We start from the raw sequence: 26566 nt of genomic DNA on the forward strand, positions 1-26566 counted from the left end.
GTAAATAGTAGTTTAGAAAATCTCATTTGTCAAATGTTTGCTATTAATATATAGCAAGATAATATGTTTTTGTATATTGACCTTGTATCTGCTAACATTGATAAATTCACTAATTAGTTCTGGTAGTTGGTTTTTTATATAACTCTTTGGGTTCTATACACGATAGACCTCCTTCAGTCTTCCATTTCTCCTAACTACCCCCTTATTTTTGTCTCTCCATGCTACAGTTGGGATAATTTCTTTTGATCTGTCTTCTAGTTCTCTCTAGCTTCATTCTCAAACCTCTGCTCTCAAACCCATCTATTAAGTTTTTAATTTACATTTTTGTATTTCTTATTTCTAGATGTTCTATTTGGTTCTTTTTCAAATCACTTTTTTCCCAAGTTCCTGTTTACAACAGATATTTTTAATCTTATTTCTTTAAACATAACTATTTTATAATTTGCCTCTGATTGTCTCAGGACCTGAAGTCTTTCAGGGTCTGTTTATACAGTGTTTTTCTGGTGTTGTTTCTTCCTCATTATAACTTATTTTCTTGTGGTTTGGCTACCACTGATTTTGCACTGCTCATTGTCCGTGAGATGTGATTTTTGGTGATTCCCGTGACCTGGGTGAAGAAGCCCTTCTCGAAACATTTTTGCATTTACCTGAGCCAGACATTTAGAGGAACTTCCTCTCTGTAATTAGTTCAAATTAAAGTCATGGCTTGAAGTTTTCTGAACTACTCCTGGGTGTCGGATTTAGGCTATCATTTCTCAGAGGGCTGGGCTCTGGATGGAACTACTCAGGGACAGATGACCTGTGTTTTTTTCTCTCCTTTGCTCTATTCAGCATTCAATAGGTGCTATCTATTGGGGCTATCTTGGGGCTGTTTTTTGAGGGTACAGGGACAGGTAGTTTCACTTCTGGTTAATCTTTACCCTGAAGGTTCTCTTTTTGGGATTCTAGGTCAACATAGGAGGAAGTGTCTAATAGTAACCTTTCATCCTGGTGGACCCTGAGCTCTGACTTCTGCCCCTCTTACTCTGTGAGGTCTTTAAAACAGTAACACATGTCCCCCAGCATAAGTCCTCAAAGCAGAAAGCTTTGGTTACTTTTCTTGCCTTTATGGGTTCTTGGAGTCTCTTAGATCTTGGTCTGGTAATTCCTTGTTGTCGTTTCTTTGATAAGTTTAAGGAGATTAGAAAATTATTTTGTTCATTATTTTTAGTTGATTTTAGCAGGAGAGTTAGTTCAAATGGCCTAGCCCCTTTTTATTGGAAACAGAGGAAGATAAAATTTGGAATGTTGTCTAAAAGTCTCTTTTTCGTCATTTCTAAGTATAAAAGTAATCCCCTAAATTGGTAAGTTTCACTATGTAAAAACTGAAAATTCTGCATGGCAAGGCAAGAAAGAAAGAAAAGAAAAAGAAAGAAATAATAAAGAAGACCAATAGACATTCAACAAATAGGGAGAAGTATTTGAAACTCTCGTAAAGAAGTTCAAATTCTGGAAAAAGGACTTAGTTTCTTAATACATTTAGAGCTCTTTATTATTATTGATTGATGAATAACAAATTACCCTCAAATTTGGCAGCTTAGAACAACAAACATTTGTTATCCCTCAGTTTCTTAGGGTCAGGCATTGGGAGCAGCTTAACTGGGTGGTTCTGGCTGTGAGTCTCTTGTGAGATTGCAGTCAGATGTTGGCTGGGGCTGCTGTCTCATCTGAAGGCTCAAATGGGGCTGGAGGACCCACTTCAGAGGTCATTCATGTGACTCTCACCAGGAAACCTCAATTCCTCACTGGCCACTTGCTGGAGGCTTCAGTTCCTCACCACCTGGCCTTCTCTGTCTGCAGCTGGCTAACATGGCAGCTGGTTTCCCCCAAAGCACCCAATTGGAGAGAGAGAGTCACCAAGAGAGAAGCCAGATGTCTTTTACAAGCTAATCTTAAAAATGATATACCATTACTTCTGCCATTTCCTATTGGTCACTCAGCCCAACTGTGGAACAATGTGGGAGTGGACTATGAAAGGATGTAAATACCAGGAGGTGAGGGTCACCTGGAATATCTTAGAGGCTGTCTGCTACAAGCTCCTCCAGTTCAATAAGAAACAAGAAAACTCAAAACAGAAAAATGGACAAAAGATACAAAAGTCTGTTCATAGAAAATGCATCTAAATAATACATATTAAGATAACACATGTTAAACACAAAAAGAAGTTCAACCTCGCTCAAAATAAGAATAATGTAAATTAAAGCTATATTGAGATACTATTCTATCCAAATGATTGTATAACCTACTGTATTGTTGAGGATTTGGAGAAACAGGGTCTCACTTTTTTCAGTGAGGGTAGACATTGGTATAACCTCTACAAACAGTAATTTGGCAATAAGTAAAAAAAGGTATCAAAAATATTTTGTAAACATTTTTTGTAAATATTGTAAAAGTGTTTTGTAACTTGGCAATAAGTAAAAATACAAAAATATCAAAAGTAAAAATACGCATTTCCTTCGATCCAACAATTCTACTTCTAGGAATTTATCCCAAGTATATTCTGGCACATGTGCAAAATGATGTCAGTACGAAGATCTTTACTGCTGCATCAACTTATAATAGCAAAAGATTGAAAACCATGTGAATTTCCATCAATAGAGAACTGATTGCATAAATTATGGTAATATACATATAATTGAATTCTATGCATCTCTTAAAAAAGAATGAGGCACGCTTCTTTACGTTGATTTAGAATTTTCTCCAACATGTACTGGAAGATGTGAAAGCAAGGTGCAGAACAGCATGCCATCGTTTGTGAAAAAATATAAATCTCTATGCTTGTGCATGAATACAATATCTCTGGAGGCATGTGCGAGAGATCAGAACTACGGTTGCTTTTGTAAAGGAGAACTAGGTGGCGAGGGGATAAAGGTATGAGAGAGACTTACTTTTTATGTGTTCACTATTATACATATTGAATTTTATAGTGTGTGCATGCATTAAGAACTCAGAAATAATTTTTAAAATATATTTCTTAAAAAGTGTATTGTAATCACCTAAAATGATCAGGCCTTAAGCTAAGCTTGTGTCAACAGAAACAGAGAAGTAGAATGGACAGGACACCGTGAATAACTGGATTGGTGAGTGGGAGAAGGAAGAGTCCAGAATGATGCTCAGATTCCTGCTACACATAGAGAAGCTAAGAACACATCTCTTAGGAGAAAATTTATGTGTCTGATAAAATGATTAAATTTTATGGAAAAACCACATTTAAAAAAAATCAAGGCTATTCTTTTCTGTACTGTATCATGAGCTTCTTGCAATTAGAGAGGATATTTTAAATTTCCTTGTATCTCTCACAGTACCTGGTATGGTGTTTGACTTGTTACAGAGGCCCAATTTATTAGATAAATGTCTGAAAATTAAATTCCTAAAAACACGTTTTATCTTTGTAGAAGGTGAATTAAATATTTGCCCAGATATTTGCAAAAATGTGAGCCTCAAAGAGATTGAAAATAAAAGAGCTCATCCTCTCTTTACCCGAGGGTGAAGGGGTACAGGTGGAGAAAAGATGAAGTTCATGCAGCAAGTTGCTAATTGGAACAAGGCATAGGACTTTCAAAACACAGGATAATTTGCTTTAATATTTCTAAGAAAAGGGAAAAGTCAATTTAGCCACCAGAGGGCTCTCATCATTCCATTTAATTATAGGCCTAGAATTATTCATGAGATAAAGAAAAATGCAGTTGAAGACCAGAAGAGAATATATATTCTCCCCTACTCCATTAAATTTATGCTATCATTGTAAGGACATCCTGCCAAGTCATCTTATTACAAGATGAGAGAATTGAAACTCAGCAAATGTGCTTTAAATACTCCACTTTCAAATGTCAAGGGTGGCCTCCTTATCTTTTGTTAGTTGAAACATGAATTTATCTCCAGTGCCCTGATAATGCAAGGATTGCTTGAGAGGTATTCCCATATGTTGGGTGAGAAGGAGGAGGAGGTTGCAGTGGGTTGCTTCTCTTAATGTAAGCCTACCTGAAGTGGTGATGTTTGTTGAAATTTTTGTGCTTTATGAAGACTTAGAGGGTTCTTAAAACTAGAGTTACTAGAGTCTATGGCATTTACAACTTTTCACTGCCTTCTTGCATTTTTATTCTGTTGGGTCATACATACTAGTCTCTTATTTGTACTTCAAGGCAGGGAATGATTCGACACTCCTGTTGATTTTGTGAAGTCATCTAGACAATAAGTTAGTGTCCCTCCTATTAAAATATTCTCAGGGCTGGTCCAGTGGCGCAGCAGTTAACTTCACACATTCTGCTTTGGCGGCCCAGGGTTCGCCAGTTCGGATCCCAGGTGTGGACCTATGCACTGCTTGTCAAGCCATGCTGTGGCAGGCATCCCACATATAAAGTAGAGGAAGATGGGCACGCATGTTAGCTCAGGGCCAGCCTTCCTGAGCAAAAAGTGTAGGCTTGGTGGCAGTTGTTAGCTCAGGACTAATCGTCCTCAAAAAAATTGTAATGCCTGGTGCCGCCATCAGCTGCTTTGTCCTCTGTGATTTAACACTAAATCTACCAAGTTCACAAATGAAAACCTATAAATATCCCTCATTGGATTAACAGAGCCTTTGAGTTAAGACAGCAGAGGAGGAAGTGGATGTTTATTGAGTTCCAGACACCGAGCTGTGTTCTAGGTCCATTATTACATTTCATCCATACATCACAGTTACTCTAACACAAAGTAGGTATTGCACCCCAGATGTATATATGAGGAAATCCAGCTCTGAGAGGTTGAATGAGTCCCCCAAGATGCTAAATGCTGTGGAACTGACTGAGTTTTGCCTGCCTGTAGAGTTCATGCTCTTTTTGACATTGTAGTAGCCCCTATAATGTGAGCTTACACCTTGGGTTTTCTTTATCCTCTTGCTATCGCCCCCTCCCTAAGCCATTCAGGGGTCTTTGGGACTGTAGCTCATTGGCAGACCTTTAAGGCAGTGTCTTCTAGGACCCCACAATTTTGACTGGGAGTGTGATTTAATGATGGTTGCAGCAATACTGCAAGGCCTCTCCCCAGGTGCGGTAGGAAGGGGAGGGTAGTGTCCCCCACCTCTGCATCCACCACAGTGCGGGGGCCGTGGTGAGACCCCTGAAGGTCTTTTGCAGGAATTGCCATGGTTTGGCTGTGGCTACTCTTGTTATTCCTGCAGGACAGCCTGTAGGTAAACCCAGGTGGGGTTAATGGGCCACCAGATCAATGATTGTGCTCCGTGCTGTGGACGTTACATACTGATCGTTTGTGTTGACTTCGTGTAATAACAGGCCTTGCTCCCAGGGGGAAGGCAGAGTGGCCCACGGTCAAGAGGACACAGGCTTACAGATTTGCCCTGGCTCCTTCTTACCTTCTTACCCAATTCACCTGGTAAGCTGTGTTCTATAAACAAGATGGTAGCGTGAGGTTGGTTGTACAGTCTGTACCCGCAGGGGGCAGTGGCCTTTAGCACCTCAATCAGGAAGCCACACCCAAGACCGTGGCCTTGTGAGCATCATGAACACGTGTGAAGATGTGCCAAACACGAATTGGTGCGGTCCAGACCTCGCCCCTTGAGGCCCGGCCTCCAAGGCAGAGCATTTTAAAACACCAAGTCCCTTTACAGTCACATGTGGAATAGTCTCAGAAGTTAATTTTCGAAGCAACACTCATATATTTTCTCATACAGGGTTTTCTTTCTGAAATCTGTACCACTGAATGGGCTCATCTGAGGGAGGACAGACTGTTGTTTCCTCGATTGGATGATGTGGGATTTCGGGAGACTCTTGAATGAAGGGAAGAGAGAGAGTTTGGCAAACGGACGCTGAGGACTTATTATAGGCCTATGAGTCACGGAGACTGCAGGCAAATGATCTGGGGACAGGCGAGAGAGTGTGGGCAGGCACGGAGAGGGCAGATCCAGAGGGCGGAAAGGAAGCAGGGCCAGGGAAGAGGAAAGGTAGAGGAGTGTATTAATCAGGGTTCTCCAGAGAAACAGAACCAACAGGGTGTGTGTGTGTGTGTGTGTGTGTGTGTAAATATATATGTGCGTATGTGTATATATAGAGAGAGAGATTTTAAGGAACTGGCTCATGCTATTATGGAGGCTGGCAAGTGCAAGGTCTGCAGGGTCAGCCAGCAGACTGGAGACCCAGGAGGGTCACTGCTGCAGTTCAAGTCCAAAGGCTTACCACTGGCAGAATTCCTACAAGGAGCCTGCCCTCCCTTCTGGCAGCCTGGGCTCTGTCACTGCCAGGGAAGTGCATTGAGCTCTGTAGGTAGACGTGAGAAAGCCCAACCAGAAAGCTCTGCTGAGGCCCCTGGACCGTTCCCAGAGCCGGGCCTGCACTTTGCCTCAGTCACCTCTGATGTTGCATCCAAAGGAATCAGATGGTCAATCACGCCACTAGAGTGCAGAGCACTGGGATGGCGGGCTCCAGAAGGCAGCCAGGGAAGAAGGCGGTGGCTCTCTCAGGTGATGTTTAAAGCAAGCTGAAACTAATTATATGCCACCAGACCTCAGTTACTGCCATGTCCAAGAAAAATTCAAGGAGAACTCCCACATACCAGTGCTTCCAACTTTGACTGCACATTAGAATGATCTAGAAGTGCTTCTAAGACCCCCAATGTCTAATCCATAGCCCAGACCAATTCAGAATTTCTGGAGGAGAGATCTGGGCACAGGTATTTTTCTAAACTGCCCAGGTGACTCCAAATATGCAGGGAAGGCTGAACAGCTCTGCTGTGTCCCCTCCAGCCGCGCTTTGGAATTCCTTCCCCACCTCCTCACCATGAGGCTCCCCTCAATGTCCATTTAACTCATTTTCATGGCCAGTCGAGCTGCTAGGGCTCTGGGAAGAGGGTTTTCCACAATAACGCAGTTTCCTTGCGGCCGGCACCATTCCTTCACTGACTTGGAAGGTTTAAAATGAAAATGTTGAACGTTTTGACCTTGAGGAGATAGAAGGAAAGATTAATCTTATAGATGTCATAAAGGAAACAGAAGCAGGATTTGGTAGAAATCACGTGGCATAAAGGAAAGAGGACAGGCATCCAGGCTGACCAGACTGGGCTTGGGCTCCATCCTTCTTGGATAATTCCTCATTTGGAAAATCAATCAACATCACTGAGCCTCAGTTTCTTTTTTTTTTATTCAATAAATTTGACACCTAACATTGTGTAAGTTTAAGGTGTACAGCATGTTGCTTTGATATATTTATACGTTGTGATATAATTGCCAATGCAGCAATATTTATCACATGACATAATTATAGTACAATATTATTGTTATATTCATTATACCATGCATTAGATCTCTATGGGTTACTACCCTTAAACATCATCATTCTTATCACACCCCTAATCCTCCTAGTAACCATCATTTTACTCTCTGTTTTTCACAAGTTTAACTTTTTTAGATTCCACATATGTGATGTCATACGGCACTTGTCTTTCTCCATCTGACTAATCTCGCTTAATATAATTTGCTCAAGGCCCATCCATGTTGTTGCAAATGGGAGGCTATTCTCCTTTCTTGTGACTGAGTAATATTCCATTGTGTATAAGTACCACATCTTTTTTTATCCATTCATCCATTGATGGGCATTTGTGTCATTTCCATATCCTGGCTGTTGTGAATAATGCTGTAACAAACACAGAGTGCACATATCTTGTCAAAATTCTATTTTCATTTCCTTTGGGTATATACCCAGACTTGGAATTGCTGGATCATATGGTAAATCTATTTTAATTTTTTGAGGAAGCTTCAAATTGTTTTCTATAGCGTTTAGACCAATTTAGTCCTACCAACAACGTAGAAGTGTGCCCATGTCCACAGATTCATCAAAATTGGTTACGTCTCGTCTTCTCGATAATAGCCATTCTAACAAATGTGAGGTGATATCCACTGTGATTTTGATTTTGATTTCCATGATGATTAGTGATGTTGAGCACCTTTTCATGTGTCTGTTGGCCATTTTGATGTCTTGAGCCTCAGTTTCTTTATCCTTAGCATTGGGATAGTAATGTCTCCTTTTTAGAGCTATGGGGAGGACTAGAGATAACGAATAGCAAACAGCCATTCCATAGTGGGCGCTCAATAGATGGTACAAATTTTTATTGGTGACTGCTTGAATTAAGACAGACAAGTGAGAAGAATTAAAAGCTAAAATTTGATATGCAATGATCTTTGACGCTCAGTCCCCTCATTTGCAAAACAGGGATGATGTGCTGGGTTGAATAGCATCTCCCCAATACTAATATCCACCTGGAACCTCAGAATGTGACCTTATTTGGAAATAGGGTCTTTGCAGAAGGGATTAAGGATTTTGAAATGAAATCATCCTGGACTTAGGGTGGGCCCTAAAACCAAGAGAAATGAGAGAAAAACGTGGACACAGATTCCAGATTCCCTCTAAGGTAAGAGAAACACACAGTAGAATGCTGTATGAGGATGGAAGCAGAGATTGGAGTGATCCTGCCATGAGCCAAGGATCATGAGGAGCCATCCGAATGAAGGATTTTTCCCTAGTGCCTTCGGAGAGAGCATGGTGCTGCTGACACCTTGATTGCAGACTGCTAGCCTCCAGCACTGTGAGAGGAGAAACTTCTGCAGTTTTTAAGATGTCTAATTTGTGTCCTTTGTTATGGTAGCTCTAGGAAACCAAGAAAGGTAACAATAGCTATACTACTTATATGTTGTTGCAACTATAAATGAATTTATATTATAAATATAGTTAAATTCAGTAATGGTAAAGTTGTTTTTTTTTTTTTAAGATTTTTATTTTTCCTTTTTCTCCCCAAAGCCCTCTGGTACATAGTTGTATATTTTAGTTGTGGGTCCTTCCAATTGTGGCATGTGGGATGCCGCCCCAGCGTGGCCTGATGAGCGGCGCCATGTCTGCGCCCAGGACTCAAATTGGTGAAACCCCTGGGTGCTGAAGCAGAGCACGAACCCGACCACTTGGCCACGGGGCTGGCCCGGTAATGGTAAAGTTTTAAGCTAAATGCTAATTGGGATATTTAGATACTGGGTAAACAGCTTAGTCTGATGATATTCTGTGTGAGGAGCCAAGGCCACTGGCACTTGGAGGGTCTTTTAAGGGTGACTGGGTGAAGGATGAAGCAAACTGACAAGTGTTGAGGGTAGGAGGGGGCAAGGTGAGAGGTAGTGAGGCGATTAGTCAAATCAAAGAGCTGTCTGCCCTGGGCACCTCCACCCACCAATCAGGGAAAAAGGCTGGCTTCTCTGTGACCTCAGGAACACAAGCATGATCCCTTGGAACACACATAAACACACTCATGCCCAAATCGCTTGGAGCTTTGCTGGCTCTTATTCTTGGAGACTCTCTCAGAGTTGTAATTTCATTCTCTTCCCTGATAAGCAACCACAGAACCAAGATTAATGTGCATGTGGCATTTTGGTTGAACTCACTAGAATGCACAGGAAAGTTTCCCTTTATCATTGTTAATACAGTCATGCAAGTAATCCCTGTATTACATGTCCAGGGTCTAAGACGGCTCCCAGAGGAGCCCAAGAGAAGTTCATCTGTGAGTTAGAAGGACGTTCCACAACTGGCCTTTTCTTTCCCTTGTTTTGAGGTTTACACAGAAATCCACATTGCTAAGCAGGATCAGGACTAGCACTGAATTGGCTGCAGGCAGGTCTCTTGGCCTCCTCCTCCTCCTTTGGCGATATGTGAGGGCGCCAACAGGTCACGATGGCAGGAAGAGCCTAGCAGAGGAAGACACCGGCAATCTATTTTATAACGAAAAGAATTTCATTTAACCACATGACTTTAGAATTGGCCAAGTTGAGTTACTGCATGCACATAAAATGACAACGTGAGTGCCTTGTAGAATGTAGTTAGAAAAATTTTCAAGTGGAATAAAACATGCCTAGATTGAGAGTTTTCAGAATCGCGTACCAGATTCCTGGCAAGGTAAAATTCATACAGTATTTGTTTTCCTAACGCTACGTCATTTAACTTCATAATTCGGATCTTAATAAAATTAAGTGTTGAGTGAAAACAAATCCCTGAAGTGTAACCAAATATATCTGCTCCGGCCAGACTTAAGCCTCAGCGGAAGGTTTTGTAAGCTCTCGTAGTGGAAGCATTTTTTCTCTTCTTCCTGTCAGCTTCTCAGAGGAGCAGAGTCTAGCAAAGCAGCTGCTAAGAAAGCGGGCTGGAAAAACAAGGCTTGGTTCTGTGTTCCCAAAGGTGCTGCAGGACGAAAGGATCCAAAGCCCTAACCCTAGTGCAGATGGCCCAGGCAATGACCGCCGTGTCCATGCCCTCAGGCCACAGCCTGCACATGCCAGGACCATACACACAGTAGGCCCCCTATAATTACTTGCCAATGAACCAATGAATCCTAAAGTACAGTGGAGTGCAGTGTTTTTCAACTTATTGGTTGCAATCCTATTGTTGGATTAAGAAATCAATTTAGGGCCGGGCTCTATGGCCAAGTGATTAAAGTTCTGTGGGTTCAGCTTCGGCAGCTTGGTTCACGGGTTCAGATCCCAGGCGTGGACTTACTCCACTCACCAGCCACGCTGTGAGGTGTCCCACATACGAAAAAATAGAGGAGGATTGACACAGATGTTAGCTCAGGTCTAATCTTCTCCAAGCAAAAAAAGAGGAGGGTTGGCAGGGGATGTTAGCTCAGGGTTAAGGAAGGGAATCTTCCTTAAGCAAAACAAAACAAAAAGAATAAATCAATTTAATGGTCACAATATATTTCAAATAATAGGATATAAAATAAAGTGATCTATCACATATATTAAAAGTGTATGTGCGTGTGTGTGTGTGTTTCTACCGGGTCATGATGTAAAATGTGTTTCTGAAGGTATCTATCAGGAAATATTAAAAGCCATTGGTGGAGTGGAAACTATTGGGGCATTTGGGTTGAATAGATCTAGGTTTGATTTCCAATACCACCATAGACACTGAGCAGGTTACTTAAATTTGTCTGAGTCAAATACGTATTTAAAGTCAATTGTATATTATGTACTGGGCTGTGTGAGGAAGATACAGTAGTGAATAACAAATATTCCTTGCTCTCAAAGGAAGCACACAGTATGCCCTTAATAAGTGTCAGTCTCTCTTCAGCACTTTAGGATCCCTGGGACTGGTTGATGTGGGTAAGAAGGAATCATGGGGAAGTTCAACCCTCACTGAAACTCTTCAGGAGCCAATGGAATCCAAATTTTTTTCTTTGCTTTGTCTCGTCCCTTTTTAAGAATGGTGACAACCCCAAACTAGCTTCTCTCCCTAGCCGTAAAGCAAGTTTAAATTCCTGTAGTGCCAGCCAGACAATCAAGATTGGAATCATAAAGAGTGTCATGTCACAGCTATGCCTCCTCTCTCCACTCTTCCAAAGACGTGCAGAAACTTGTCAGCCAAGAATCAGCAGCCAAGATCACTGCCTAGCTCTTTTTGGGGGTATGCTAACCATACATTAGCTCTCTCAGGGATGGGTGGAGAGCCAAGACACATACCCAGCCATCTCTTAGCAATTCACATGGTAAAACATTGTGAACTAGGCAAGGTTTGTCCTCAGAGTCTCCGGCTGACTCTTTCTCTATCTGTTCCTTTTCTCATAATATCCTCATCTACACTCTGCCAAGCATGCCTCCTCCCATATTAAAACTTGCCTTCCAATCATCAACTGTCCTTCACTGATAAGTGAACACGAATCAGTGTAACAGGTCACCTCATAAGTATTTACACGTTAAATTTGTCTCTCCATGTAAAATGGAAGGCTTTATCCCAGCTGAAGGATGTTTTTGAACACCAGCAAGATATTTGGGGTGTCCATAAGAGCAGAGACCCTTTCCAAGGTCACTGAAGAATCACACCATGGGAGTGGCTGAAGAAGTCTTGGTTATGATGAAGTCAGAGTCAGACTAGATCAGGCCTTAATTATAGCATACAATATCTGTAAGGAAGGGGTAAGCAGCCCCTAAAGGAAAATAAATTCTGACGTAAACAATATTTGTCGTCAGTGCTCTCACCTCTCCCACTTCTCTTCGAAAGATCAGATCTCCCTGATTTGGAGCCTAGCACCTCATAAGCCCTCCTTGGGGTAACCAGGGCCACCCAATTATTTTTAAAGATTGGCCCTGAGCTAACATCTGTTGCCAAACTTTTGTTTTCTTCTTCCCAAAGCCCCCCAGTACGTGGTTGTATTTTCTAGTTGTAGGTGCTTCTAGTTCTGCTATGTGGGACGCCGCCTCATCATGGCCTGATGAGTGGTGCTAGGTCTGCACCCACGATCTGAACCGGCAATGCCCTGGGCCACCGAAGCAGAGAGTAAGAACTTAACCACTTGGCCACGGGACCGGTCCCTCCTTTTCCTTTCCGTGAACCATTCTATCAATGTGCTTTCCACTGCCAGGTCACATGAAACTATCATTTGATCATTATTGTTGACAGGATTCTGAGATTTGACATGAAGAGTGTATCTTAAATGAAACAGTAAGCTATTTGGTGATGAAGCCTATACGATTAAGAAGCTGTAAGTAATCCTCAAGTCAGTCTGTAAGTATTCTCAGTACTTGCTAATGGTTGGAATTGGGCCTTCATGGGGATACAGACGATAGACATGGCCTCTGGCCTCAGGGAGTTTGTAATCAAGCAGGATAGGATGGGGTACCTTAGATGCCAAGCACTTGCATCCACCGCTTTAAATAATGTTATTTAATCATGGTAGGTACTATCATAGGACTTTAAGGAACCAAGGCTCAGAAAAGTAAGCAATTTTCCCAGGGTTCAATGTAAGTAGTGAGTAGTGGAGTCAGAATCTGAATTCAGATCTGGTCTTGCTCTGAAGCTTATGTTCTTTCCAGCATTCCAGACTGTTATGGAAACAGAAGGCAAGAAAATAGACGCAGAAGAGAGCGGTGGAATGCTGGGTGGGACTGACATGGCAGGCTATGGGAGTGTAGAAATGGGAACAAGCCCAGTGCCCTGGAGGGGTAAGAGGAAACTATTTAGGAGATCTGGGAAGTGGCACTCCAGTAAGGTCAGACGCCACGGAGGACAACTTATTTATTCGATAGTAGCTGGAACAAGAGAGGTCTTTCTAGGTAGAGTGACCAGGTTAAGGAAAGGCTTGGGAATAGGAATAAAAAAGTGCCGGAGAACAAAAGGGGGAGACTTGATTAAGGGAGTGAAAATTATTGCTTGTGGGCCACCTTCTCTTTTACCTCATGTTGCTTCAGCTGAGGGAAGGAGAGCCAACACAGGAGAGGGTGTCCCTCTAAGGGACAGGAGCTCAGCAAACCCGGCCTTCCCCACAGTCTTACCTGAAGCCGCTGCCTCAGAGGAGGATGTTCAAGGTCCCAAGGCGAGGGACCTTTTCTCAGAAGTCCCTGATGACGCAGGTTGCCAGCTTCCAGGGAGGAAGAGCGAGGGAGCCAGGTGGTTCTCCCTTCCCTTTTTGGAATCCTGGCCAGTTTCAATTTACATAACACAGCTTAATCCACAGAAACAGGAGGTGGGAGGCAGGTTCTTTCTCTTTTTCTCCTCTCCAAGACACAGAAACCTTTATTTTCTCCCTATACCACAAACCGGTGCTGTTAAATAATATTGGATAATTGCACCTGTCGTCCTCCCCATATTGTGCTGAGGAAAAATAATTGCTGGTTTTCTGCTTTGCAGTTTAGCTGTGACTCCGTCATTTGACTCAGAGCATGTCATTTTCTCCCATTTTAGACTGTGTACAGTCAAACTGTGTAAAAGGACTCACAGATAGCGGCCCTGCGTGTGTGAGTGGGCGCGGGCCTCATTCAGCAATGATTTCTAATTTATACAGCATTGAAAATCCACAGCTATAAATAAACAGTTCTGACTGGCTTTGCCGCCTACTCAAATGCTTTATTTAAAAAAAAAAAAGGAACCACCAACTGCATGAGGAAGGAAAACAATGTCTGGATGTGGACCCTGGTTTCTGACACCTGGGCCTGGGAGGAGGGATGCCCAGATTGGGATGGGTTCAGTGCTCAGCCAGGTGGCCTTCTGGGGGGCTTGGCTTCATCACTCCCCCCTCAGCCCCCTCACGCTCCCCACGTGCAGGCACAACGTGTTTGGGGATTACAGTATGTGAAACGGACTTCCTGTTATGACAAGTATTGCAAGTGAGTAGGTGCAGAGAAGCTGAAAATAGCTTGAGAAATGTATGACTCTTTGGGGGGAGAGGATGGGGCTGATGTATTGTTCAGGCAAACAAGTTAAGTCTTCTCCCCAAATTCTAAGTTGGTGTTACATGTGCGCTAGCACCTCTAGAACATGAGCACGGGTATGGACCAGTCCGTGAGGCAGTGGTGTCACTCCTCCCCCTGCCTGTATGGGGAGAGTTTCTGCCAAGTTGGGGTCCCCTGACCACCTTCTTCTGTCCAGCCTCGCAGATGTACATAGATTTTTGCTTTTTTTAAAAATAAAGGCTTGCAGGTAGTCAATTACTGCTTTGCTCTATAATAAAGAGGAAGGAAGGTGGGCTTGTAAATCGACCACCCGCGTGACCTTGGACCAGTCATTTCCCTCCTTTGACCCCAGCAGTGTGCTGGAGCCAGCTGGTACAGGCTCGCAGGGACCAAGTGGTTGAGCAGAGCTCTGCCCAACCCTGCATTCATCGGCATGTTGGTCGCTTGAAGAAAGCCATGTTGGAGCATTTACACCATGGAAATGGGCAAACGCTGTAAATCAGGGCCTTAATATTGTCTTTTTTTCCAGAGAGTTGGTTTTAAAATATTTACCAGCACGTCAATAGCAGAAACTCGGTTTGCTCATTTTTCAAATGAGGACATAATACATTTTCTACTTCCAAGATTTTTGTGAGGATAAAGTGAGATCATGGAGGTGAGCGTGGTTGTAAATTACATGACGCTATACAAATATTATCGCTGGTTTTCTCATCACTTGGTTTGTATTGTTTTATAACTATTAAGGGCCTAACCCAGCCTTATGTAGACACAAGTACCATATACCTTTTAATGAATGTTTATCAGTGTTTATTACAGGTGTTTTGCTGCTTCTCCTTTCTTAAGCTTCAGCCACACCAAGGAAGTGCGTGTGTGCGCAATGAGAAGTGGTTCTGAGGGATTTCTGGTGTTGGAATAGGTATCGCACCGTGGCCAGTCATGCAGCATCAAGGTTTAATTTGGTCCCAGGGACAGTGAAGCCACAAATAGAAATCTGCAGGCTCATCCCAGCCAAGAGCTTACTATGACCCTCGGAAGTATGCAGCCCAAGTCATCTTTGGGGTGTGGAAAATTTGGGTGACCCCCTGTGGGCTTCATATTTGGGGAATTTCCACTGTGACACCTGCTCCTGGGCTCCCTCTAAGACCAGGTGCTCAGAGCAGTCAAGAAGCAGCAGGTATAGGACAGAAGTGGTGTTCCCAGCTCAACCCACACAAACTTAGGCTCATATTTATATAACAGCACAAAAGGGGCAGAGAAGGAGCAAGTTTCTTGGTGTTTGTCCTAGTCCTCCCTTGGACCACCTGTCCTGTTGGGATATTCTGCCCTCCTCTCTAATACTTTGAGATTGCTCTTGATGTCCATTTTACCAAAATTTCCCCTGTATAAAGCTAGGTTGGGAAGCCCAAGTACAATGTACTCCAGTGCCCACATCCCAGCCCACACAGGCCTGGTGACACACCCATAGACTTGAACATGTTTACCCACCACTAGACATTTGTCATTTGTGTTCTTTACAAAATGTGCCTGTAAATAAAGACCTGGAAAAGTCCACTAGAAAAATCAAAGCAGGGTTCACGAATGTGCTTACTAATCACCTGACAGTCAGCTTTGCTAAGCCAGAAACTGGCCCAGCAAAGTACTTCGTACCAAGGCAATCGCAGCAGTACTCGCAACCACATCACTTCCCATCCAGATGATTCCCCAAGAAAAATGTATAATATTTATTTCACGAATCAATCAATATTTAATAGAAAAGATTTTGACAATGGCACTGTGTTCAATGTTCATACCTGCCCCAAATGCTTGCTCACAAGAAGGATAGATGTCCCAATCTTTTTTTTTTTTTAAAGATTTGCACCTGCGCTAACATCTGTTACCAATCTTTTTCTTTTTTTCTTCTTTTTCTTCTCCCCAAAGTTCCCCAGTGCATAGTTGTATATTCTAGTTGTGAGTGCCTCTGGTTGTGCTATGTGGGACGCTGCCTCAGAGTGGCCTGACGAGCGGTGCCATGTCTGTGCCCAGGAACTGAACCAGAGAAACCCTGGGCCGCCGAAGCGGAGTGTATGAATTTAACCACTCGGCCATGGGGTGGCCCCCCAATATTTTTTATAATTCATTTTCTCATTGCCCCAAATAATTTGCTATCATACCAGGTAGACAGGAAACTTAGTAGCAGCCATCTCCCTACATTTCTATCTAGATCAAGGAAAAAAGAAGAGATGAGCAATCCATGAAAATAACTAGTCTACAAAAATGATTGTTTTTAGGAAAGTTGGGATTATTAAAAAATGGCACAGGACTGGGAGTTAGAAGGTCTGGGAGATAAAAGCTGTGGTCTCGGTTCTGACTAACTCTTTGGCCTCATGTGGGTGACTTCTCACCAGGTCCTCAGCATCCTCATCAGTAAAGGGAAGAGTTTGGACAATCCTGAGTCACCCTCTCTCTCTAAACATTCTCTAACACCCAGTTCATGAGTTTCTTGGCCTTTGGCCAGATTTTGACCACAGATCGTCCTCCAAAGAGGTCAGACAAAGGTTACAAATTCTGAGACAGCAGGAGTTGTTTTTGGCATGTCCAGTAAACCCTTCAAAACACCAAGAGTCCTCAAATTAAGCTACCTTCATAACCCTCTTATTAAATTTAAATATCATCCCTGGTCCTTACTTTCCTATGTTGCTCCACCACCTCCCTCAACCAGGAAAAAAAAAAAAGAAAAAAACTCTGTTTTCTTCTCCTTAGTTCTTGGAAAACGGCATGTAATTACTTCATCTTCTTCCTAGGCAGCATCATATCACCTGTACAATCAAGAACAGAGAGAGAGACTCAGATGCCAGGGGTTCCCTAATGGGTATTCTTGTGTGGGTAGACATAAATCTTGACTTGGAGCAGTAGAAAGGCGAGGATACTTTTCCAAGGCAAGAAGATGTACTTTAAGGAGTTCCGAAAACCCACCACTACTACCACAAGGGCAAGAAGCAACTCTGCTGTCTTCCTTGGTGTTCGGCTCACAGCTAGCCCATTGGCCAACAGTGCTGTTTGCCTTCATGTGGCTCTGCATATCTAATATAAGCCTCTGATTGCTGTTGCTTTTGGTCATGCGTTTGCAGGCTGCACACAATCTGTTGACAAATTTTGAGGCTCTGCAGATGGAGATGAAGTGACCACATCAAATTAGAGAGGAAATAGAAGAGAGGATATTCACCGAATCAGGGGTCAATTGGTAACCTTCACCAAATTAACTTACCTGCCTGGGTGGAAAAGTATGGGCATATTGACTAGTTTTTTAGCAAGCTCAGTAAAAGGGCTCTATTCTACTGAAATTATAGCATTCAATTTCTAGAATGACTTCCATTCAGCCAAGTTTGTACCTCCATATGTAACGATCATAAATTTTTGCGTAAGCTTTGAACTTTCTAAAACTTCACTAACTCGTTATCCTTCCTGTCTGTTGCCAAATGCTATCAATCCTATTTTGAAAATTTGTTTTCAACTCAGCCTCTTCTTTTCCATTCTGGAAGTTAGAGCCCAGTTAGTTCTGACTCAGTATCACCACAGCAATCTCATGCTCCTAATTCCATGCTTTACCCTTCAAACCTGCCCTCTCCATCAATTATATCCTTGACAGTAAAGATTAAATATCTTCTATTAATTTTATTTTGCCGGAACTCCCATTCTCAGAGGCTTTAGTGACTGAGGACTTGAAGTCCTACTTGTGGCCCCATCATGACACTGATTTTCTGGGACAGCCAGCTCCTAATCACACAGCCCTCATGGCCATCCTTGTATTCATGTCTCACTATTTTTAAGGACAGTCCCCTCCCTTCTTCTTCTGCTCCTCGTCAATCCAGACTACCCCCAGACACTCCAGTGAAGCCTTACAATTTATCCAGCTTTAGAGGCTTCACGTTCTTTTCATTTATGCTTCTACTTATTTTTCACTTTGATGTGAATTCTTTCCTCCCTAGTTGGGTCTTCTCTACACTAAATCTACACAGTACCTTCTCTTTTCTGAAGTATACATTTTGGGTCTTTAATGAATCATTTTTCAGCTAAATAACACTTTAATTCCCTGACGTCCAAGAGCTTGGTTACTACAAACTTTTCAAATTTGCTTCCCCTGTAGTCACTCGGAGGGCTCCTAAAACTTCTTTATCCATCCTCTTTACCAAACCTGAGAACGTCCAGTCTAACTGTAATCATGACCTCACTCCTTCAACCCCGGGTGCCAAAGATTGGAGACTCCTCCATTCAAGAAGAGAAGCAGTGGAAGCAGAAGCAGAAGCGGTGGTGGGAACTTCTTTTAGCAGAAGAGAGCAGGTGGCTCCTTCCACTGGATCAGAGTCTGTCACATCGAATCATAAGCAGCTAGATGGAGTATTAAGAAATTCCCACATACCTGCAGATATGCTAGAGAAGGCACCCTCCCCAGATGTGTCTCTGTGTGGAGCTCCAATAGTCATTTCATAATGTAGAGACTTACATGGTGTCAATATCACAGAAATCATATTTTTCTTTCTGTTTCTAGCAGGTGAAGGTAGGTCCTAAATCCTGAATTCTCATGGGGCTGAGCAGTCTCTAGGCTTCTCTGAGTCTGCAGAATTTATCTCTGACCATGTTTCCATAGTGCGCGGCTGGAGATAGAGAACTGTTGACTTCGTAATAGATCATATTATCTGACCCAAGCAAAAGTTACAAAACAGATTTTAAACTCTGAATGGGAAATGATGTTGTGTGTTATTACTCTTTTCTTCACTGAAGGAAGTTTTTCCCAGTGGAACACTTCCAAGTTGGTAGTTAGGAAATGGTCCTCCCCTGACTTACCTTAGTTCTTTCTTTATCCTCTGTTAGATAGTACCAAGGAGTAGAGATATTTAGGCCAAACATTTAATATTCGTCTTGTGCATCATCCAAACGTTTTCTACTGGCATGGGAAAGGAATCATTCTTTTAATCAACATCACTATGGATACCATATGCAATTCTATACCTTGTTATTCCGGGAGTCAGAACACAGGATAAGTAAAAACATACTTTTCACGAAGATTTACACCTATATATCTACAACCACAAAAGTGATTGCTAGACTTTGAATTGAAAATTTGAAGAACATGTGCCTAGTTTTAGCAGGCTGGCTTGGAAATGGGTGAGAAGGCAGATGGTTGGGGGGATATGAGGTGTTAGAGGAATGAGATGTGAACATTGATGAGCACAAGTCGCAGCGCAGACGTAGCAGGAGGGAGATGGAGCTGAGGGCTGGCTGGAGAAGCTCTTGTGGGGAAAGAGGCTGAGTGAGAGGGAGAAGTAATAATCCAGAGAGGACTCTCTCCGAGCTTAGGGAGACGAAGCTAGGACAAGAAAGACAGAAAGGAGATATATTTTTGTTATTGACTAAATGCTGCCCCAGTGGGACCAGGCTTTAGAAATACACATGGAGTCATCTCATGATATTCTTTTGTTACAAAATGATCAGGGACAACATGCAAGACAGACAGACCTTATATATGTTATATACTAGGTTGTATATGATTTACATGTTATAAATTATAACAAATTTCTTTGTGGATAAAACCAAGGAGGTAGGCTAAGCAGCTTTCAACAATAAAATCTCCTTAAAAAAAATCTGGTCCACAGCATAGAGTATTAAAGGAAGGTTTTGATGTCATTCTGTCTAAGGCACCATCATAAGGTCACTTGGCCAGACTGGAATTTTCAGCTTATAAACTATCCTTAGGAGGAAAAGGATTTATGGTCTCAGGCCCTGACAAAAGGTTGCCTGAACCCCAATACGCATCCCTCAGGAATGTAAGGACAGGGGTAATGGGCCACAGGTAAGCTGACTACCTCTCTGGCCACACCTACATATAAGAGGCCCTCCATTTTGGCCTGGAGGCACTGAGCCTTTTTCTGTGCCTGATCTATCTTGTGGGTTGGGTTTCTCTCCCTGGTGGACTTGTGTCCTGGTGTCAGCATCCTTGTGTCTTATGAAAAAAAGGAAATATTAAGTACTTAAGTGGCAGCTTTTTTTAAGGAGCCTATATTGGAACCCCCTGACAGCCCCATTCTTCCTATCAGGGTGGAAAGAATCTGGGGTATCCCTAGATGCTCAGACATGGTAAGCCTAGCTTTCAATGATCTGCCAGAGCCTGCCTCCCCCATCTGCTTCCATCATTGTTTGAAATCAATGTTCCACTAATTCTGCCCACAAAATAGAAATGGAATCTTTCTTGGTGGGTATCTGGTGCAAAGAACTGACTCACTGCTTGTCCAACAACCTGTTCCATGACACACAAAAGCTAGCACAGGACGGGGAGTGAGACAGTGACAAGTCAGGTGGGGTGGCCCTCCGAATCTCTGCAGAGCTTTGGAGCCACAGCATCTTCTTGAAGGCCAGCAGGACCTTCCTGAAAGCCTGTCAGCAGCGGTCTCCTTAGTACACAGGGCCAGCTCCCTGCATCTATGTGCCCCTGGAAAATGTCACACACTTTCCAAGTTTACATTTGATTCCTGGGATCACTCCTTATTACTGTCCTTCTCACTCAGCTCTTCATTTTTACCCACTGACGTGACACATGAGGAGGCAGAAAGTGGGTAGACATTCAGCAATCAGTGGCCATCACTACCAACATCTTTCTTAGCCCAGCAGCTGACTTAGGAGAACACCGCATTGGATAAGGATGCCTGTAGACATAATTATCCAAACTGGGAGGAGCCCAGGGTCCTATGGTATCCGGGGCCTTGTCCTCAGCTCGGCAGCATCAGTCTCTCTGGGGCACAGGTTAGAAGGGCCAAATTCCAAGATGTACTCCAGATCTGCTGAATGAGAATCTACATTTTAACAAGCTCCTCACTTTAACGAGATCTGCAGGCACATACCCGTTTAAGAAGCGCTGCTCTGTGACAGCGGCTCTTGACCCCGACTGCAAATTAAAATAACTGGGAAGCTTTAAAAAATATCCATGCTGAGTTCCCATCTCCAGAGATGGATGTAATTGGTCTGGGGTGGACCCAGGAATTAGTATTTTTAAAACCCCCTTATTATATGCAGTCAAGGTTGAGAACTACCGTTAGAGAGATACCTGCATATTAGATGGGTCTTGACTGATAAGTCTTGACCATTCAGTACTTGCCTGGTGACTCTCAACTAGGCCACACTGTGTCTCAGGATTTCAGAAGCAGAGATTTTAATTAATTCTAGCCTCAAGTAGCCTGACCTCCTATTTCACTCTGCTAAATTCTTCAGGAACTGTACCATATCTGTCACCTTGCATTTAGTTAGCTGGTTGTTACTTTTAATCGCCTTCAGCTGGAGAAACTGGTAATTTATGTGTAAAATTGTAGGAGAGGATTGGAATATCCATGTAGGAAAAAAGGTTACTGATTTTTGCTGGGGTGGAATGAGATTAAGAGCAATAGTGACTGACCCTATGTGCTAGGCCCAATGCTTGGCACTTGACACTTCTCAAGTCATTTATGGTCCTCAAGGATCCTAGGCGGGGGGTACTAATATCATCTCCATGATCCACAAGGGAAAACTGGAACACAAAGACATTGAGTGCCTTGCCCAGTGTCACAGGTCTACCAGTGGTAAGACCAGGGTAGGAACCAGGCAGCCTGCACAGACCTTTTCTAACCACTGCCTCTCGCCGCATCACCAAAACACTCTTTTGAATTTCTTCTCTCATCCAAGGAAGCTCAGGCTGTGGAAGCAGGTGAGAAAGGAGGATTCGCCCTGGATTTGGACAGAGTAGACAGCTACTTACGTGTTTCCATAGGTCCAGAACAGAAGGTTTGGAGAGGAACTCAGAGGAAACACACAATAGATAGTTCCAGCCCAGACAATTCTAAACTATATACACCTGGCACAGCAGGCATTGACCAGGACTGTTCCTAGCAAACTGAGATGTGTGGTCTCCGTACTTAAAGGTCATCCTGTCACTGAGGAGTTGAAGTGGATTGACACAGGTTACATGCTTGGTTTGTGGCCTGGTAAGGGACATACCCTAGTTTTCTTGATTCCTATTCTAACCTCTTCCCCCTGTTTTGTCTTGCCTGCCCTAACATACATCTCTTTTTCAACAGCTCTCCAATAAGTGTACCACAGCGTCACCCTCCTACGCTCCTCAAACTCCCTGTCCAATAGTTTAATCTCCAACCATCAGAGTCACTCCTTGACCGCTGTCTCCAGAACCCCTTTGCACAAAGTCCCATTTAATACCTGGAGAGAAGAGACCTTGGATATCCTGTCTGGAGTGATTGATCCATTGGGTAAGCTAATGGAAATGGGGGATTCAAAGATGGATAAGACACACACCTAACCCTTAAAAAACTCAGGATCTAGTGTAAAAACAAATCTCTGGGCCGAGGGAAGGCTTCCTGGAAGAGGTGAGTTGAAATAAATGAGTGAGTGTAAGACAGCCAAAGACCAGGAGACATGAGAGACAGAAGCCCATGGAGGTGAGAAACTTTAATGTGTAGGGAAAATAAGCAGTTTGGTGCTACTGGGGCATACATTTAGAAGAAGGTGAGCCAGAGCCAAGCCAGAGACTGGCTCACAGACCCTGTGTGTCATTCCAAGGTCTTGGATTTTCCTCTGTAAGCTGAGGGGAGAGTTGAAGTGTTTTAAGCAGAACAGGACACAGGGAAATGTGTTCACATACATAGTGCTGCTTAATTTTACCCAATTTAAAAGTGTTCACTGCCACTGGAATTTTAAGTGACCTAATTTCTCTTTTAATTCTTTTTTTTTTTTTTTTGAGGAAGATTAGCCCTGAGCTAACATTTGCCACCAATCCTCCTCTTTTTGTTGAGGAAGACTGGCCCTGAGCTAACCTCTGTGCCCATCTTCCTCTACTTCATATGTGGGACGCCTACCACAACATGGCTTGACAAGCAGTGTGTAGGTCTGCACCCAGGATCCGAACCGGTGAACCCCGTGCCACCAAAGTGGAACGTGAAAACTTAACTGCTGCACCACCGGGTTGGCCCCCATCTCTTTTAATTCTTATTCAACCATTTGTAATAATGATCTGTTCAGAATATAGCACATTTATGATCCTATTCTGATTCTATATAGGACTTTTTACCCATTCTATTCTTAAGGAGCTAAAAATCTAGGGAGAGGACAGAGACATATAGCCACTTACAATAGTCTCCATCACTCACATGGACATTCATAGATGCATGATGTAATGAGGATCCACATGTTGGTGCCAGCCTGTTTGCTCATTGGGACCTAACTGTAGTGAAAAGTCGGATATAATACTCAGACAATGAAGCTTATTAGAAAGAGCTTTGTGTTGAAAACAGTGACCTCAATCATATTAAATATAGTGAAAAATTTGATTTTTAGTTCAATGGATGCTTAAAAATTGCTGTAGAGTAACAATTTAAAAATGAATCATTATTGAACTCAATGCAATTGATTTAAAAAGTTATTGTTCTCTAAGATCTGAGTAATCAAGTTTTTCTCTCCATTCCTTATATCTGCCAAATTTCAAGTGGATTAGTTTCTTTCTTTGTTTCTTTTTTATATAGATTTGGGGAAGGCATCAAAAATCTTTACCCAGAACTTCAAGGAGCCAAAACTAGTTAGAATTAGTTGTCAACACATCTGAAATGTCAACACATATTTTTTTCTGGATAATTTCCTGTGATTTAGAACACTGATTTGGGGAGCAATTTTTAGTATTCCATTTTTCAAGTGTTTGCTTTCAAGAAGGATATTGCCTTTGACATTTTCTTAACCCATTAAATTCTCCAAGAGTAGAAAACATGTGAAAAAGCCAACTTGCATGCTTATTTTTCCAGGGTCTCAGTCTCGTCTCAGAAATACACACTCTTGTACTGAACCTTCTGAAACTGTCAGGTTTTTGCATACACAGGCTTATGTTTTCACACCAGTTCATAAATTGGGTGGAAGATGTCACTTCTGCCATTTCTATTTTGATAGAACAGAATGGCATGTGGGCGTGTGATGTGGGGGACTGTATGTGACTCTTGCCTTCCTTATATACAAAATCAGGGTAGAGTTCCCGTACTTCTCCTTGGAGAGGGAAAAATATCACGGGCCTGTTGCAACCTGACCTTTGTTAATTTTCCAACAAAATAATATTCTAGGGGTGGAGGAAGCAGGAGGAGAATAAAATCTTCCATTTTTAAATCGATTAAGTTAAAAGGATTTTTTTCTCATAAAGAAGCAACATGGTTCTACTCACCTATGATTAGAAAGCTTAGCTTACTGACATAACTCATATTGCCCAAGACCCTGTTTAAATGAGAATTCTGGCCTCAAGTACAGGATGTGATTTTTACCTGATAAATGTTTTACTAAAGGTTGAGAAGCAACCTAACAGGAGAGGAATGGGAAATCAACCGAAAGCACTGCCGAGGTTAGAAGAGCTAAGAAGGTCAGCTGGACCCACATCGTTCAAAAAGGAAACCTTGACATTTTGGCAGCTTGTGTCCCTCAAGCCCTCAGTTTTAGGGACGGAGATCCTGAGTCCATTTTTTCACGCTGGGGGTGGTGACACCTTGCTCTCTGGGTCCTGAGCTCTCTGAACAAGATGATTTTTAGCCTTAAAGTTAGAGGAGGTATAGTTTTGGGGAGGAGGGGTGATAATTTGATGGGGTCCTTCGGTAAAGTGCAAACTTCCTCTACGTTTTTCCTTTGCCTACTTTGGTAGGACCCATATGAGTCCTTTGGACAAAGGCATCAAGCCTCCCTGCCTTCTGCTTTGGACTAGTTTCTCCTTCTGTTTCCAGGAGGAATGGAGAGAGGGTAAGGAGGAAGTGTCTCTGTAAATAAAAGAGAAATAAACTGACCCCATTTCCAGTGGTTGAGCTTCTCTCCAAGTAAGTAGATGCCGATGATAAGGATGTAGCTGAGAGAGAAGAAAGCTGCTAGACCCACTGGGCTGAGTTTGGCAAACACAGGATACACCCACGTACCCGTCTCAGAGTAGATCCATAGAACCCTGCAGACAATGACAAGTCACAATGATTAGGAGAGCAAGGGAATAAAAGCTATTTCCAACTCAAGATCAATGGGGTTCTGAAGCCCAGGCAGATAAAAAGAAGCCATGGGGGACGTTTGTCAACAGCTGAGATGTTCCACAAACCTACAGAAGTGAGTCTTTTGTAGATAAACAGGCTTGATTCAAAGAGACATCCTGTTTCATGGGCTGGGCTTGGCTGTTTTACCCAATCCGTTAAAATTCAATGTTAGTGAAAGAATCTGGAAGAACATCGAATACGTCATTAGCCAAAGAAAGTGTGTAAGAACATGAATTATTCCTTTCCCTCAGAGATATGACCTGCTGAGACACTGAACCTGTTGATAAGGTGTCCATTTGCTAGCTCTCAGCCAGACAAGCGAGGTTAGCTTTTCTGAGCTAAGAGTCAGGTGTAGCTTTCCATTGGTTGGGGTATGGGGGGCAGAGATCAAGCATTATTGCTGCAATACAGTGCGCCTGGGTTTAATTGTTGGCCTGAGTTTAGTTCATGGATATAGCCATGGAGAGAGTGGAATGGATGGATTTACAGGAGGCTCAGATCTTGCTCATGTGAGGATAGAATATGTCATTTCTGTAAGCCAAGAAAAGGAAAAGAAATGCTAAGAGAGGAGCCACGATGTCTAAGTGAGGCCTAAAAATGCAGTTTGCTGGAAACCAACTGCGCTGGAAGATGCCAAAGTCTGAAATAACTTTTCAAATTAAATACGGGGAGGATGATGTATCAGCTACAGTTTATAACTGGTTAAGAGTGCAGAATGTGGAACCAGGCTTCTGTGATTCAAATCCTAGTTCTGCCGCCTATTAGCTATGTTGCCTTCAACGATTTATTCAACTTTTCTGTCCCCTTGCCCTCATGGACAAAGTGGATGTGCAAACAGTATGCACCTTAGAAGGCTATTGTAAAGATGAAGGGAGTTAACACGTGTACATTACATAGAACAGTGCCTGGCACATCATAATCATTTAATGGATTTAAAAGCTTCTCTCTTCTGAGGGATGGCACAGTGGGAGTCTTCTCACTGCTCATCTTTGCAACAACCTAGGATAGGCTAAGTTGTGCTTTAGAAACAACGTTCAAATTTGGATACTGCAGGCAGTCAAAAGAGTTCAGACGGAAGAATAAAATTCTGTGCTTAACTAAACTCTCAGAAACCCAAGTGTGATCTTAGTTGTTTCAAATATTTTATTTCAAGTTTGTCAAATACTTTGTGGAAGAGACAAGGGCTAATATCAGGGCCAGGACTAGGGTGAGGCAAAGGAGTCACCTACAGCATAAAATTTAAGGGGCCATCTCTGTGCATCAAAGGATACAATCAATAGAGTGAAAAGGCAAC

The 26566-nt window shown here is 42.7% G+C and overlaps 1 protein-coding gene and 1 long non-coding RNA gene across 7 annotated transcripts in view; one reads left to right on the top strand and one right to left on the bottom strand.

The window, feature by feature from the left end:
* LOC139077252 (uncharacterized) overlaps positions 1 to 26566 on the top strand; it is a 69271-nt gene that overhangs the window by 6766 nt on the left and 35939 nt on the right. For all 3 annotated transcript variants that reach the window (XR_011529603.1, XR_011529604.1, XR_011529605.1), the window contains one exon: positions 22300 to 22485. This is a non-coding gene — a long non-coding RNA (uncharacterized lncRNA). The remainder of the gene's footprint in view (positions 1 to 22299; positions 22486 to 26566) is intronic.
* Positions 15919 to 26566, bottom strand: part of ADTRP (androgen dependent TFPI regulating protein) — a 64760-nt gene continuing 54112 nt past the window's right edge. For all 4 annotated transcript variants that reach the window (XM_008523182.2, XM_070584066.1, XM_070584065.1 and 1 more), the window contains 2 exons: positions 25042 to 25193; positions 15919 to 17016 (listed from right to left, as the gene is read on the bottom strand). In XM_008523182.2, coding sequence (XP_008521404.2) covers positions 16982 to 17016; positions 25042 to 25193 — 187 coding nt within the window. In that variant the 3' untranslated portion in view covers positions 15919 to 16981. The remainder of the gene's footprint in view (positions 17017 to 25041; positions 25194 to 26566) is intronic.

Source organism: Equus przewalskii, chromosome 19 (genome assembly GCF_037783145.1).
Source record: "Equus przewalskii isolate Varuska chromosome 19, EquPr2, whole genome shotgun sequence".
NCBI lineage: Eukaryota > Metazoa > Chordata > Mammalia > Perissodactyla > Equidae > Equus > Equus przewalskii.